Source organism: Etheostoma spectabile, chromosome 15 (genome assembly GCF_008692095.1).
Source record: "Etheostoma spectabile isolate EspeVRDwgs_2016 chromosome 15, UIUC_Espe_1.0, whole genome shotgun sequence".
Taxonomy (NCBI): domain Eukaryota; kingdom Metazoa; phylum Chordata; class Actinopteri; order Perciformes; family Percidae; genus Etheostoma; species Etheostoma spectabile.
In genome coordinates, this window is record NC_045747.1 from 21,532,769 (window position 1) to 21,549,984 (window position 17,216).

Below are 17,216 nucleotides of genomic sequence, written 5' to 3' on the forward strand. Positions count from 1 at the left end.
AGTTATTCGCTGTCAAAGTGACGACAAAATGAATGGCAGTCAACAACAATGAACGCTGACGGAACGTTAGTTTTTGGTTTAGTTCAAACTAACCTTTAGAGAACCAAAAGCTAACGTTCCCTAAACATTCTGTGTTAGTGGGGTAATGGCTTGCTAACATCAAAATTGCACCACAGGGAGCTTCACTTAGAGAGAAGAGGCTAAAATAAAATCTCATTTCGTCTTCATTGGTCGCGAGACTCGAGACTCACGCGTATTTTCATTTCATTTTATTTTCATTTTCTAACCAGAAAAAAACAGATTGCCCTGCTCTGCTTCTGATTGGCTGGTAGCCTACTCATTGCCATCTGGGCCAGAGCCAATTAGAAGTACGAAAAAACTCGCCGTCTCCTGTGTGTATGGGGAAAGGGGAGGGATAAAGGTAACAGGCAAGACAAACTCCTACGTTTAAATAACTGCTTATGGAGCTGGGAACAAGCCCAAATAAGCAACTACACTTTAGCAACAAGCCCAAAAAAAACGCAACCCGCAACTACCAATATTTGTAAGCGACTTTACAAAAAAACAAGCCCAAAGTCGCTTATAATAAGCGGACTTGCCAACTATGAAAACAGCTTCTAATAGACTGGTCTTCATCCAGTTTGTCACTCCCCGATGCAAATAAAGTGCCGATTTGAGTTGCGCATGTGTCTCTTTGCAAGACAAGAGACTTGTGTAATGTTAATACAGTAAAAATTGACCTACTTAACGTAGTTCATTCACTGCTGGCTACAATTTTGCATCAAACACAACAAAGGCTGTCAGTTGAATGGCGTTTTGATCTAACGTTAGCAATCAAACAATCATAGATTGCTAAAACGTTTTTGATATGATTTCCATCTTCTGTTATCGTTTGTAATGAGAAATTTCATAGATTTAATTATTTCACGTTATGCCGTAAATGCCCGTTATGACTGTCCAACCTCTCCCCCAATGTCAGCTAGGATCCATCCAACCGCCCTGCAACCCTCCAAACAATGAGATGTGAAAGTATAGCTATTGAATTTGGTACACATGACCCAACATGAAACTGGATGAAAAGTTAAACATTTAAATGATAGGCCTTTTATTTGCTTTTAATAATCATAAATTGCTTTGGCTTTTTCAGGAAAAAAAACCATGAAGACTAACACATGTTAACACAGATTGTTAGAACACTTATGGTCACTTACTGTAATATAAAATACAATTGTACTTTATTCATATGCTGTGTGTAAAAACAATGCAAATATGTATTGTTAATTATTTTATTTCAGCAAATGACAATGAGAATTGCTTTTTTCTGTATCTGATTTACAAGAGGGTTTCCACACAGATTTAAAAAGGGGAGAGAACATGGTCAATTCCCTCTCCAACAAATCAACAATAGCTAAGAAAGAGAAATCAGCAGACACTCTCAGAAGCTGCAGCACACATCAGTAGGTTCTCAGTATGGGAACTTGTCAACTTGCAGACAATCCTGAGGAATCTCTGCACCCCCCACAGGAGACTAACCCCAAACAACAGTGTTGCCAAGCAACAAAATTTAATTGATCAACAAAATTTGGAAATAGTTATGACATTGTAATTGGTGCGATCCATGTAGAGTAAACTGAAAACCAGGCCTTGTAGTACAAGCACACTAAAGCATGCAAACACATGCTCCAGTTCTGGACAAAAATCAGTAATACAAGAAATATGGAGTCCATAGAGTTGATATTAAGAAGAAGCACTGCTTAAGCATGAGAGGATCTTGTAAAAATATGACAATTTTACCAACCTATGAACCCCTAGATTTGTAAGGTTAATTGTATTTCTTCCCAGCTGGGACAGCAGAACTGGATCATGCAAAATGCTGCACAATTTAATTGACCGACCAGATGATAAAGACGCGCTGTTCAAAAACATCAGTTTTTAATGGAAACAACATGGTTTGCACTGTTCCTGTGGGGCCATAGTTGGCACATGCTTCCATTTAGATGGTCTTCAGTTTGGTTGGTCCGACCAGTTTAAAAATGGCTACAAAACCATCCTAAGGAACAGCAGAGTTATTCAGGGGTTATTTGTATGCAATACACCAATACTAGATCCTGTAGCCGTTATACACTCACGCCAATACATTCACTTCTCGATATGGAAAGATGTGAACAAGTGAAGGGTTGATGACTCAGCAGGTACACCTACAACAGCTAGTAAATCTACTATCGACAATCAAATGATACAGGTTAAAGACAAATTACAAAGCAGAAATTCATAAAAGGAATGGTGCCTACAACTTGCTACAAGTGCACGTTAAGCTTAGTGCAGTGTTGCTGGCACACTGCTTCTCAAAATGTAACATTTCCTACCTGTTGCAGAAAACCGTTCTGCTAGTAAGGGACGGTGAAGAGGAAATGAAGCAGAAAAATGAATAATAAAATGAAGAAGTGAGTACTTTAGCTCTACTTGATATTTATTTGTATTCCCAGCCTATAGGATGGCATTTTGTGAGTTATTGTGAGTGTGTGCGCTGTCGTAAATTTATAATATAGTGAAACATCTATGGATGGACTTCAAATCCTTCCAACCTGCGTGAGTTTTAAAGGACCAGGCCCTCATAGGCGGGGCCCTCAGACTCGGGGGACTCCCTCTGCAGGCGAAGATGCTCCAGTGTGTTGTGGAAGTGTTTGTTGATCTGCTCAGTTTCCTCACTCGCCTCCAGGTTGGGAAGGTCTTCTCTGATCTTCTGAATGAGCTGGTTTAATACCTGGACAGTCACCTGGACAGGTGGAGAATGAGGGACAGTGTAAGAGTTCCTGTTTGTAGTGTAATATATACATAGTTTTTATGGACTGCATTCACATCCATTGGAAGTGACTCATGTCTTTTTGTTTTGAAGGTTAAAAGCAAAGATGTTGGAGGACTTATGTGCACAGTGCTCATTTAAAGCCATCAGAATGACAAAACTGAAAACAAATCAGGTTCTTGTTTACCTGACATTTCTCAAACCAAGTTACTGCAGAGAAACAACCTTAACCTGGGTACTTAACGGCATTTAAACCTGACAGTTGCTAACAACACAGCTTGGAACATTGGAACAGGTGTCTTAACCATGTTGACATTTGTGGTGTCCTACCGCATCGTTTTCTCTCTCATAGAAGCAGATGTATCTGTTGAGGATTTCAATGAAAAGCTGGACTTGCAGCGATGGGTCCATACACTGGTTGGCAATCTTCAGGGCTTTCTTTAGACACTCCATCACCCGCTTACCATCGCGGATCTAATAATGCAACATCAGTACTTAGCAATGACAGCAGTGGAAACTGATCAAGTGAATCAAAATGTGTCGGAACAATGATCTAGCAAACTCAAAGTAAAATAGTATATAGTATATTATTGAAGGATAATTGATCAAAAATCTAAAAAGACAGAAATACTTCTGTACCAATTGTCTGCATTTTTCATTAGAATATTTTGAGGTGTCCTGGTAGAACCGGGGTTAAGTAAGTAACCATGTTATGTTACATCCCCGGTTCAAACCTACTCAGGGACCTTTGTTACATGTCATCCACTAGCTTCCTCCTCCCATTTCCTGTCTAATGTCTATCTAATAAAGACAAAACTGCCCAAAAAATAAACATAATATAAATGTGACACGTTAACACAGGCTAAATGCATCTAATGTCCAAAGTAAATGCTACTGCGTGCTTAAGATGGACAACTGAACACTTTTACAGTGTCATTTATCGTCCCCATTTTAGTATAACTGTTTACTCCTTGACTGACTGCAGGTCCCATCCCGATTGTGTTGGTGCCATTATTACCATCAACAAAGCTTTACTCACAGTGAGTATACTGGTGGGATCTAGTGACAGCACAGCACATTTTAGTTCCCTTTGCAGGTATAAAAGATTTTTTTCAGCTTATAAGTGTTGAAATAGCATTTGTTATAAAAACAATTCCAACACACCTCTTCACCATTTTTTTCAGTGCTGCGACCTGACCAAAAGAGATGGGCGCAGATACTGACGGCTCGGCACTGGTCAGGCTTCTTCAGCAGTTTGGAGGCAGCCAGTGCACACTGAGTCCTCAGCGGCTCATGGTTTTCCTCGCTGAAACATCGCATTCGCTCAAAGGTACCAATGATCAGTGTGATGGCTGACAACTGGGCTTTAGAGTCACTAATCTCATCTTCGTACAGAGAGAAGGCCTGGTGAGGGAGATGTATTGAGAAGCAAGAGAAGAATTGCAAAAGGTGGCATTGGTAGGCAACGAGGGAGAGGAAAAGGAATGAGACGTGACAAAGATGTGAAAAGGAGAGAGCCAGAGGTTTGGTTGTTGCAATATTTGAGAATCAAAGTGAAACAATCAATGAAAGAAATCAGCACAACTGACTGTGGAATTTGTAAAACAGTTTTGGGGTCTCAGATAGTCAAAACTAAGGCACTCAAGTTGCTGTGCTTCTTTTCTATGAACTAACATCCTAAATTAAATTTTGCTGTAAAAAAATAAATAAATAATAATAATCCCACAGAATATTTAAATTAAAGGTCCATGTTTAAGTGTTAACAATAATTCCTTAAACACAAAACAGGATAGAATATAAATATTTCCAGTTATCATATGTCATCTTTCTTTATGTAACTGGAGTTCTACTGACTGGCTGAGCGTTTAACTCAACTCGGGTCACTTTCAGACCTGCTTTGGTTGTTTTATCCAGGACAAAAGATGAGCTGCTTTCACTATGTAGCCTGTGAATACACTGTGTGAGGCTGAATGCTCAAGAGATTTAAAGGTGACTGTTTATTTAAATTTTTTACCTGTGACATGAACTCATAAGCAACAGTCTCGTGGTTCTCAAAACCAATCTCCCCTGCAGCTAGCGCACCCTGGAGGAAGAGTCGAAGAGGCAGCTCGGCAAGCTCCGCCTTGATAAGTGCACTAATGGTCTGGTGGGCGAAGGAAAAGATCTTCTGACACTTCTTTTCCCACTTGTCATCCTGATGGGAGACACATTAGGAATACTTTAATAGGATAGACAAAACTAGAAATTCAGCATGTGAGATGTAGTGAAAGGGATGTTGCACACCAATGAGGAGTTCTCCTTGTATCTGAAGGCCAGCTGGTAGGCAGCAAACACCAGAGGAGGAAGTGTGTAGCGAATCCTTAGGTTCCCACCAGCACCAAAGTGTTTTCGGGCTGTGTTCAGAATCTGACCACAAACCAGAGTGTTAACGTTAATGAACAACAGCAAAGACATTGTGGCTTACCAACCCCAACAGAGAAAGTTATAGAATGACATGAAACACATAACAGTTTTAAAACCAAAGCATGCCATAGAGTTACAGATTTTTAAAAGCATTTCCATACTTTCAAGGCAGCCACTGGTTTGAAGTGATCTCCTTGTGGTGTATAAATCAATAAATGGTGTGTAATCCATCAAAGTGCGCATTAAAGCTATAGTGCGTAGTTTCTGTCTCCCCATGAGGAATAATAAGTAATGACAACAAAACGTTCGGCGCATCTACATGTTCCAAGCCTTTCATGACTATGACTGCGCAAAAAGTTGCAACCTAAAGCTTTAAGTCTCAATTAGCAAGGTGGGGAAAAAAACACAACAGGATGATTTCCAAAATAGTCAGCAGTGATATACTGTAGTACAGACATAGCAGTTTAGTATGTATACATCTAGTTCATTCACTGGCTTGCTCTTTTAATGTTGAGGAAAGGACCCACAAGATACTGTTGATCCGGATCTTCGGAATGGAGCAGATGGATGAAACGACCCACAAGGCTCTGCTCCTCAGCAAAGTCCTCAGGGTCAGGGTCATCAGCTGGTTGGTCTGGCTGGTCCTGTATCAGTGTGGACACCAAGCTCAAGATGGCGTCCACCTAGAAAAACCAGAGAAGGAGTAAGGAGTTTTGATTCTAGGTACTTTTCTAAATTCCGTTCCTGCTTTTGGCTGGTGACCTATGCTGATGAGGTCATGGGTCAGAGACAGATATTAAAAAAAAGAAAGAAAGAGAGAAGGCCACACATTCAACCCTGAGTAATGCAGTCTTGTTATATGTACGGATTTCTGATGCCTTGCACTCTAGGGCTGTCAATGAATAATCTAAATTTGAATATATATTGAAATTGTATATATTGTTAAATTTCCATTCCGTACATTTATATCTGCATTAATGTCAAACCTATTGACTTTCAAACATCAACATGTCATTTATTAATATGTATTTGTGTTAAAATGACAAAACATCTTTTCCTATTCCACTTTGCCTGGAAACGCTTCCAACACGCTCGCGTGTTGCGTGAAAAATAGGCGTTTGTTCTATTTCTAGCATGCACACGTTTTCCAATGAGACTTGGATGTCACGCTGGCAGTGTGTAAGCTCTAACCTGTTAACATGGGAGCCAAAATAAAAACGGACAAGCCACTCAGCTGACATGCTCGCGCAACATATCCAGTGTGTAGCCAGCCTTACTAAAGCTTAATTTTTCGTTGTACACGTAGGGGTTGCATCATAGCAAGAGACCCATTTATTAAGGCTGCCAAAGTTATACCAAACGCTACCAGAGCTGACATGTGCCCTTTGAAAAAATGCAACTACACAGCGCCATGGCAATCGCAAGTACTGTGGTTGGTGAGCTTGAGTTTCCTCCTAAAAATTATAATAGTAGAGATTGTTGATAGTGAAGATAACTTTAGAGAAAATTAATATTCAGTCATCTTTTCTTTTCAGGGAAAGATATCTAGCAAAACCATCTCCAATGCACCCCTTCTGTGAACTGCTAGAATGTAAATGTAAATGTAAATGTGCTGTATTTATATAGCGCTTTTCCAGTCTTAACAACTGCTCAAAGCGCTTTTACATCTACAGGGAACATTCACCATTCACACACATTCATACACTGTGGCAGGGGCTGCCGTACAAGGTGCCACCTGCTCATCAGATAAACATTCACACACATACACACTCCGATGCGCAGCACCGGGGGCAACTCGGGGTTCAGTGTCTTGCCCAAGGACACTTCGACAATGACTGCAGGGGCGGGGATCGAACCACCAACCTTCCGATTGGCAGGCAACCGCTCTACCACTGAGCCACAGCCGCTATGTAAACATAGATTGGCAGTAGCATCCAATTTAGTCATGAGGCGACGCAAAACAGAAGTTGCCTAGATGTAACTTCAGTTCCATGATTACGTGCTACGGTTGTTTTACAACACACAGGGAAGTGTAATAGTTTCTATGGGGGGTCAAATAAAAGCAGGAAACAGCCTGATCATGTACAATATGTAGTGTTGTCAGGGGTGCTATCTAAATATAAAATCTGATGCTACTTCAAAAATGGTTTCATCAATCGTGGGACTACCATAAAGATCTTTACTAACAATCAAAACAAACAATCCAGTACTCCTCGAAATTCAGTTAATTTTGGACAATGGTGTAGTGGCAGTTGACATCCACTGCTAATGTTCAGTGCCAGCAAGTGGTGCGGGAGGTCAGGGTGCCGTGTGGGTGTGTAGCATGTCTGACTGCCTATCCTCAACAATTAATGTCCTTGTGCTTTAGTGGTAGGGAGGAATCCAACCTGTTCCTGTTCCAGAATGGTGGTGTTGTAGTCCAGTGTGTTGCTCAGCACATAGCAACTCATGCTCTTGCGTGACTCGTAGTCAAAGTACTCAAAGAGTGGTGGGAAGTGCTTGAGTTGCAGCACAGTCAGGATGTTGTTGTAGGTATCCACTGGGATCTTCAACAGTCTGGTTAGTTCCTTTGACACGGCGCTGCTGGTCGCTATGCTAGGGGAGGGGAAAGAACGGAACGGGTAAAAGTGTGACACATAACTGTGAAAGCCAGCGAGGCAACGAGTGCATTTAATCATTACCCCCATTCTATCCTGTCTGTCATAAAAACATGTCCATGACAGTATCCAGCTTTCTGATCACTGTCACGCAAAGACTCCCACTCTCACTCTTCTTTTTTGTTGTTGGTCCAAATAGTACATTTAATTAATTAAGATGTGTAGACAGAATGGGGCCCTGTATGATTAAGAATCTACCATTGGGATCCTCAGTTACATCATCAATCTGCAGTGAAATAGATTTAACTATTAACATAACCACACCTACAGAGTTGAAAGAGTACAAAGATGATAGACCTTGGCCTGGCCACCTTCATTTTATGTTAATTGTCTTGTTAGTTAAGTGTTTTTCCTCTAAGAACACAGTCTTGACTTTTAACGGTTTTAACCTGCTCAAAACCTGCTTTAATTTGGTCATTTCACGCAGGCGTCTACGGTTCCATTTAATATATTCAATTCAAAATATATCTCTTTTTTTTTACAGCAGAAGAGCTGAAATAACCAAAATGATTAAATCCCTCTATTTTTGCTCTGCATATTGGTGACCTTCCTATTTTAACCGTTTTGTTGTGTTTTGAGACAGGAGAAAGCAAGAAGATATTAAGGTTAATGAATCAAGTTGGTACCATAGAGAGAATTTTCCTAACCCCAAATATGTACATGCCCAATTTTAAAATACGGAAAACCCTACAAAATCTTTCTTTCACTGTTTGAAACAGGTCCACACCGTAAAGATCAGTTCAGACCAAATATTTGCTATGTGACGAAAAGATTTGAGAACATTGCAAAAAAGAAAAGTTTCAGCTTGACTTGAAACAACTGATGGTGTGGCTGCAACTCAGCTGGTTGAGTCTCTTGTGTTGGTTTTAGAACGTAAGAGATGTCACCTCTTTCAACACCAAGAGAAGTCTTTATGTAAAGCCATGAATAAGAAAAATACAAAGCATTTTCACAAATTCATCAGTAGAATTTCACCGACGTTATCCACATTCATATTTAGATGCAAAAAATATATACTGAGCTACAAAAAGCTAAGGTAAAGCAACTTTTAGAATGCTGCAAACCAGCGAGTTGTAAGTAGTTGCAAGTTTCAACACTTCTCAGCGAGAGTCTTCGGTGTTAACTGGGCTAAATGAGGAACCGCTCTATTTCATTCCTTCTTTTTACCACATTTTTGTTTATAGATTCTTTTTACTGTGAGCATACAAGTTTTTTTTTTTTTTACCGGGATAATCATTGTATTCTTATATCTCAGTGTGTCAGGACTTTGGGGACTTACTGTTCCAAGTTGAGCTTGTTGAATATCTCCACAGTGCTCTCCAGGACCTTATCTACATAGTCCACACGGTCAGGGTAGCATTTAATGGCCAAGTTGATGAGAGAGACCTGCAAAGAGACCACGTCCTCTGATGGCATGTCCTGGCGAGACTGGAGGAGGAATCATAGAATGAAAACGGTTAGCATTGTCAGTCCAACAGTTTGAAATTTTTCATCATAGCTTGGAGAAGGATAGCTTAGTAAGACAGTTTTGCCTAATCATCATACTTTAAGTAACATGAATAAAAGTTGAATAGTAGACCAATGATTGGATGATTCATCTTATTTTCTGAGGATTTCTTTTATCTGACCTACATCAGAAAGGGTATAAAAAACTTTAGGTTGTTCTGACATGAATCTTATGCAATCTCCTCTACACCTTAAAATGGACTCAACAATATTTTAAAGTTTATTACTGATTTACTTTTTGTAGGTCTGCAACATCTTAATTATTTTCTTGATTAATTAGTTGTTTCAGAAGACACTCTTCTGAACATTTCCATTTTCAGAAATACAGAGAGTTGTAGAGCTGATTTAGCTTTAGCTTAGGATAACACGGTAACACGGTGTAGGCAGTACCGATTGTTTTAGTTTTTCCCTCCAATGACAGCACTCCAAATATACAAACAGAGCTACATGTTGTAATCGACTGGAATTCTCCTTTACAATCAAAAAGTTACACACTAAAGCTTTAAATCATCAAGCGTGTCCAGATGTTTTTTTCAGATGCATGTTTTTTTGTCTTACAGAATATAACCTACTTGAATAACAGTGGCCACTTGTTGAGAGAAGATGTCAAACAGTTTGATCTCAGATGGAATGCCAGGGCCATCTTCTCGATGAGCAAACAGAGCAAGTCTGAAAAACAAAACAAAAATTAGCAGAGAAAATTCAAGTACATTTCCACTATTTAGGTTACAAACAAGGAACACTATTTAATTCTTCTTTAAAGAGTAACCATACACTAGATCTCATTTTTTGAGTTGGTTATTACACATAGTCTCTTTAGTATACTATCCTATTGATCCTGGTCCCATATTATAGTGTAATTTTCCTTTTCAGAGGAAGGCTAGTTATTCTATCCCGTAAAAATCACTATCACGTATCCTGGGGCAAATTCGAATTCCATTAGTTTTGTTAATCTTCAGTGAATCAAATTGTACCTGTCAATGAGAGCAATGATGATGTTCTTGACATTGACATGTTGATGGAGCTCAGCACAGGAACGTAGGAAAGGGTTCAGGGTCTGAAGGTGGAACTCATCTGGAAAAACCTTACAAGATGAGACTATTTTAGTTCAAGTGTGTAGGGCTTTACTTATACTTCAAGTGTGTGGAGGTACAGTGGACACAACCAACAACATGGATTCAGTGCAACACCTAGCCTACTCTTCTGCTACTATTCACAATGATTAATACTATTACCATTTAGAGTAAACTTTATTGGTGAACCACAGAATTGCATTAAATACATCCAACAATTGCCAGATAAAAGTCGGGTTTTCACCTGCCCCTTCTGTCCATGCACACACTACCTCAGTAACCCATGACGTTCATCTATGTTAGCTCAAACCAGACCACAGATAGTCCAGACTGGTAGCCACACCTCCCTCACTTTAGTGCTGAACACCGGAGCCCCCCAGGGCTGTGTGTTCACAGACTGTAAAAATATTGAACGTAGGGGAGTCACCCGTTGGTTTGTGGAGTGCCATATTAAAGCCTTGAGTTAGGTAATTTGGCCCTGTATTATGATTCCATACAGTGTGTGTGTGTGTGTGTATGTATGTGTGTATATATACACAAACCAGAAATGACCATTTTTGGACGAGAAGGTGGAGGTGGGGAGGATGATGCAGTCAAGCCAGTGTCATTAATGACGCTGCGCTAAGCTATACGCTAAAGAGAGAAAGTCACTGATTTTAAACTAGCTGAAGGGAGTCATCCAGCGGAGTTTTACCGGCAGACAACATGGACCTCCGGATACTGGTGCCAATCATACTGGTGTCAATCTACATGTACTGCACTACACAGAAAACTGCTAACTTTCCTTTAAGTCAGTTAACAGTTAACACTAGCAATGGCTAGCAGGTTCTACTGCTCTAAGTTCTAGGGTCAAAGTTTAAGAGCACATTTAAGAGAAAACAAGCTACTGCTCCACCCACCCACCCCCACCCACACACACCCCTAAAGGATTATTAGGAACACCTTACTAATACTGTGTTTGACCCCTTTCACCTTCACAACTGCCTTAATTCTACGCGGCTTTGATTCAACAAGGTGCTGAAAGCATTCTTTAGAAATGTTGGCCCATAGTGATAGGATAGCATCTGCAGTTGATGGAGATTTGGTGGGATGCACATCCAGGGCACGAGCTCCCGTTCCACACATCCCAAGATGCTCTATTGGGTTGAGATCTGGTGACTTTGGGGCGCATTTTAGTACAGTGAACTCATTGTCATGTTCAAGAAACCAATTTGAAATGATTGAGCTTTGTGGACTGGTGCATTATCCTGCTGGAGTATCCATCAGGATGGGTACATGGTGGCCTAAAGGGATGGACATGGTCAAACAATGCTCAGGTAGGCCGTGGCATTTAAACGATGCCCAACTGGCACTAAGGGGCCTAAGAGTGGCCAAGAAAACATCCCCCACACCCTTACACCACCACCACCAGCCTGCACAGTGGTAACAGCATGATGGATCCATGTTCTCATTCTGTTTACGCCAAATTCTGCCATCTGAATGTCTCAACAGAAATCGAGATTCATCGACCAGGCAACATTTTCAGTCTTCAACTGTCCAATCTTGGTGAGCTCTTGCAATTGTAGCCTCTTTTCCTATTTGTAGTGGAGATGAGTGTACCCGGTGGGTCTTCTGCTCTTGTAGCCCATCCGCCTCAAGGTTGTGCGTGTTGTGGCTTCACAAATGCTTTGCTGCATACCTCGGTTGTAACGAGTGGTTATTTCAGTCAAAGTTGCTCTTCTATCAACTTGAATCAGTCGGCCCATTCTCCTTTGACCTCTAGCATTAACAAGGCATTTTTGCCAACAGGACTGCCGCATACTGGATGTTTTTCCATTTCACACCACTCTTTGTAAACCCTAGAAATGGTTGTGCATGAAAATCCCAGTAACTCAGCAGATTGCGAAATACTCAGATACCATGCCACGCTCAAAATTGCCTAAATCCCCTTTCTTTCCCATTCTGACATTCAGTTTGGAGTTCAGGAGATTGTCTTGACTAGGACCACACCCCTAAATGCATTGAAGCAATTGACAGACTGACAATTTTGAAAGTTTTCCTACTTACAAAGCATGTAGAGGTCTGTAATTTTTATCATAGGATCACTTCAACTGTGAGAGACTGAATCTAAAGCAAAAATTCAGAAAGCCACATTGTACACTTTTTAAATAATTAATTTGCATTTTATTGCATGACATGCAATAAAGTATTTCATCACCTACTAACCAGTAAGAATTCCGTCTCTCACAGACCTGTTTTTTTTTTTTTTTTTTAAAGAAGCCCTCCTGCTTTTCACTCATTACCTGTATTAACTGCACCTGTATGAACTTGTTACTTGTATAAAAGACACCTGTCCAGACAATCAAACAGACTCTAACCCAATGGCCAAGACCAGAGAGCTGTGGAAGGACATCTGGGATAACATTGTAGACCTGCGCAAGGCTGGGATGGGCTCCAGGACAATAGGCAAGCAACTTGGTGAGAATGCAAACAACTGTTCAATTAATCAGTTATTAGAAAATGGAAGAAGTTCAAGAGGACGGTCATTCTCCCTTGGTCTGGGGTTCTATGCAAGATTTCACCTTGTGAGGGCATCAATAATCATGAGGAAGGTGAGGGATCCGCCCATAACTACACGGCAAGACCTGGTCAAAGACCTGAAGCGAGCTGGGACCACAGTCTCAAATAAAACCATTAGTAATACACTACGCCATCATGGATTAAAATCCTGCAGCGCACGCAAGGTCCCCCTGCTCAAGTCAGCGTGTGTTTGCCAATGACCATGTGGATGACCCAGAGGAGGAATGGTAGAAGGATAGAATAGAGCTTTTTGGTCTAAACTCCACTTGCCGTGTTTGGAGGCAGAAGAAGTATGAGTACAACCCCAAGAACACCATCCCAACCGTGAAGCATGGAGGTGGAATATCATTCTTTGGGGATTCTTTCCTTCAAAGGGGACAGGACGCCTGCGCCGTATTGAGGGGAGGATAGATGGTAGGGCTAATTAATCAAATTTTAATCGCGATCACGATTTTGACTTCCCACAATCAAATTTGCGTGATCGAGCAATTATTTTTTTTAAAGCCTCATTTTATAGAACGCTCCGGGGTTTTTGCAAAGCCCATCTACTGCTCCGTTAATTACCGTCTGATCATGAGCCAGTCAGTTGTTCCCTGCACCGTGCAGCTTAGTTTCTAGATGTAGACAGTCACAGAGGACAGAGTAACGGGAGGAAAACTCAACAGATAGCAGTCGGTTATACGTCGGTCTTAAGGTTTACCAGTTTACCAGTAAACGCAACATTTTGTCCCATCTGTTGTTTTTCAGACAACAGCAGTGACCAGTGCTAGTCAGTGCTACTAGCGTCTGTTAGCTGTTAGCTAGTAGCGTCTGTTAGCTGTTAGCTCCTCTAGGACGCAACGGTGCTAATGTCCTCGCATCCACTACAATGTTGTTTATAGGGATATGGTTTAATTTTGCGTTACATGACCCATTTCGTCTGTAAAGCCGTGCCTGTGTGGGATCTCTCCTCTACTCTCTCTCCTCTTACTCTCCGCGCCCAGCCACACAGCAGCCGCCGGTCCACACTTCTGATATTTGTCCCCAGTTTTAATTTTTTATTAACACAGCTGTATATTGTTAAGTATGAGGGGCAAACCTGTATTTGTACCAGTGTTTCCATGGTAACTCTGCTATCGCGGCCGCCACGGCGAAAAACACAGAAGAAGTTATTAAATGCAACTAACTTCAGTTGGTAGAGTAACAGCGTGAGAGACGGACCTGCTGGACCTGGGCCAGAGATGTGACCCATGGCCAGATTATCATAGATAACAAAAATGCAGCGCAGTGACGATACAGACGTCGTGTGTATCCGCCGTTCGACCCGTGCTGGACCCGTTCATAATAATCAGCCGTCTCTCTGTCCATCACACTCCCTCTCGCAGTTATAAATAGCCTATGTGACGATAAAATTTGTTTTGGTTAAAAATCAACATATAATCGTGAGAATAATTGCGATCAAAATTTTGATCAACATAATCGTGATTATCATTTTGGCCATAATCGTGCAGCCCTAGTTGTAAGGTACTGATTGATCAATTGCGATCAAAATTTTGATCAAAATAATCGTGATTATCATTTTGGCCATTATCGTGCAGCCTTAATAGATGGGGCCATGTATTGCGATATCTTGGCCAACAATCTCCTCCCCTCAGTAAGAGCACTGAAGATTGGTCGTGGCTGGGCCTTCCAGCATGACAAAGACCCAAAATACACAGCCAGGGCAACTAAGGAGTGGCTGCGTAAGAAGCATCTCAAGGTCCTGGAGGGGCCTAGCCAGTCTTCAGACCTGAACCCAATGGAAAATATTTGGAGGGAGCTGAAAGTCCGTGTTGTCCAGCGACAGCCCTGAAACCTCTGTATGGAGGAGTGGGCCAAAATCCATTTTCTGGATTTTTGTTTTAGAGTCTGTCTCTCACAGTTGAAGTGTACCTATGATAAAAATTACAGACCTCTACATGCTTTTTAAGTAGTAAAACCTGGAAAAATTAGCAGTGTATCAAATACTTGTTCTCCCCGCTGTGTGTGTGTGTGTGTGTGTGTGTGTGTGTGTGTGTGTGTGTGTGTGTGTGTGTGTGTGTGTATATATATATATGAAAAATATTACTATAAACAAGCCTTTTATATAGTTTGTTCTATGTTGTTAACAGGTCTCTCTTGAAAATGAGAACCTATGTCTCAATGAAATTAACTGAATACATTTTTTTTTTTATTGATTATACGTGTGTAGCATAGATGGGACAACATTTCATTGTGCAATGCTGTATTGTATAATGACAATAATAAAACCTTGAATCCTAGGTGTCTACCTGAATGATGCACTCCATTAGATACTCCTGAGCCAACGAGTCTCTGCAGTTCACAACCTGCTCCAGCACTCCTGAAAGTACAATCTGTGGAAAAAACAAACAAGAAGAAAACAGAATTACCAGACAGATGCCAAACTGCCCACATAGCTAAATGATTGTACAGTATGTGTGCTGATACATGTTAAATGTAGCAAATAAAAACACTAACAAGGGAAAAGCAGCAACTTTCTAGAATTAACTCAAACGCATAAAGAAGGATGAAAAAAAAGATTCTGAAAAGCTCTCAACAAAGACATCACAGCGGTAGCCTGACCTCATCAGACCAAATTTCATATGAGAAAAAGTATGGAAACTCTCAGCTCATTTGCGATTTCCATCAACAGGAGTAAACCCAAATGCCTTTGGACTTAATTGAATAGACCTACAACCAATCAGAGCAACGCCATACATGATGTAGTGCTGAGCGCCAGAAAAATGTTAGAGATGAGCTGTGATGGCGTAGCAATTTAAAGTTAAGTTGTTTTTACTTTGCCTGGGAACCAGAAAAATCTGAGAGCTCATATTTTATTGCGGTCAAATGCAAATTTTTCATTACCAAATGTAAATTTGGCAATGTCAAGCTACGCAAGCTCACGGTTTTAGTTTTTTGTTGAGATTCTGGATTCTAATTGGGCAACATCAAGTGAAACCAGTATATAACCAGCTGTAAAACCTGCCATTTATGATGATAGTTTGACAGGGGCCAGATGCATAAAACTGTGTAGATTCAGGACAAAAACAGAGTATAAAGACAGAAATATGCATACACATTTTTTTGTCAGTTTTCTAAAGCTGCATGAAAGCCTGATGCCGTTTTATAAATCTCAATCATTGTGGAGATGGGCGCACAGGATAAGCCAGATTTACACTTGTCCAGTTAAATGGACATAGAAGACCCCTAAACATTCGCTTGCACATCAATACATGCTCTTCCACTCATTAAACGGTCAGTAGGAAATGCAGCAAAGAAGAAGCACAGTTTTCCATCCACATGTTTTTATGCGAATTATGTGATATTAAATAAAAAATGCCTCATGGAAACAAAAATTTGATTCATCTTCATGAATGTTGACTCAAAGTTTATACGTTCGGTCTCATCTAGAACACTATAAGGCTTATGCAATAAACACTGATGGAAACGTAATTTGCCAAATAAATAATGAATTGCGATTGAGTTTTAGGTCATTTTATGGTTAAAGAGACGCACCTGTACAGGTCACAAGTGGTGAAAACAAGTGGTAGTGCCGACGCAAATGTGCCTTAAGACAACGACCGTCTGTTGCCTGTAGTACGATTGATGGCTAGCCCTTTCTATTGACAAAATCCCAGCAGCCTTCAGCAGTTCAACTGCTTCACATTTGCGTTGCATGGAGTTGACCAACTTCTGGCCCCTGTGGACAGGTATTCCAGCCCAGTTTGATTGAACTGCATTTCACAATTCCTCTGCATTACTGGGTTTTGCCTCAGAAAAAGCATTTATGATGTCACCCCACAAGTGTTCTATGGAATTGAGGTCCAGGGATTGGGCTGGCCACTCCATAACATCAATCTGGTTCATCTGAAATCAAGACTTTGCTCGCTTACTGTGTGTTTTGGGTCAATGTCTTGTTGAAAAACCCACTTCCTCTTCAGCAGAAGGCAACATGACCTCTTAAAGTATTTTGATGTATTGAAACTGATCCATGATCCCTGGTATGCAATAAATATGCCCAACACCACAGTATGAGAAACATCCCCACATTTGATCCATTCTAATGATAGTTGACCATTTTTTCCCATGTTGTTCAGGCTTTGGATGCCATTTCAAGGCATTTGAAATCATTTTGTCTGAGCAGCCTATAATTTTCTGCACTTCTTTATATTTTTTCCCCTCTCCAATCAACTTTCT

The 17,216-nt window shown here is 40.7% G+C and overlaps 1 protein-coding gene across 1 annotated transcript in view; it reads right to left on the minus strand.

The window, feature by feature from the left end:
- Positions 1–1,272: 1,272 nt before the first annotated feature.
- Positions 1,273–17,216, minus strand: part of vps35 (VPS35 retromer complex component) — a 52,858-nt gene continuing 36,914 nt past the window's right edge. Inside the window, exons 7-17 of the mRNA XM_032537219.1 lie at positions 15,290–15,373; positions 10,344–10,453; positions 9,942–10,038; positions 9,143–9,291; positions 7,594–7,801; positions 5,734–5,889; positions 5,087–5,209; positions 4,818–4,997; positions 3,968–4,207; positions 3,134–3,277; positions 1,273–2,776 (exon numbers count right to left, since the gene is read on the minus strand). Coding sequence (XP_032393110.1) covers positions 2,597–2,776; positions 3,134–3,277; positions 3,968–4,207; positions 4,818–4,997; positions 5,087–5,209; positions 5,734–5,889; positions 7,594–7,801; positions 9,143–9,291; positions 9,942–10,038; positions 10,344–10,453; positions 15,290–15,373 — 1,671 coding nt within the window. The 3' untranslated portion in view covers positions 1,273–2,596. The remainder of the gene's footprint in view (positions 2,777–3,133; positions 3,278–3,967; positions 4,208–4,817; positions 4,998–5,086; positions 5,210–5,733; positions 5,890–7,593; positions 7,802–9,142; positions 9,292–9,941; positions 10,039–10,343; positions 10,454–15,289; positions 15,374–17,216) is intronic.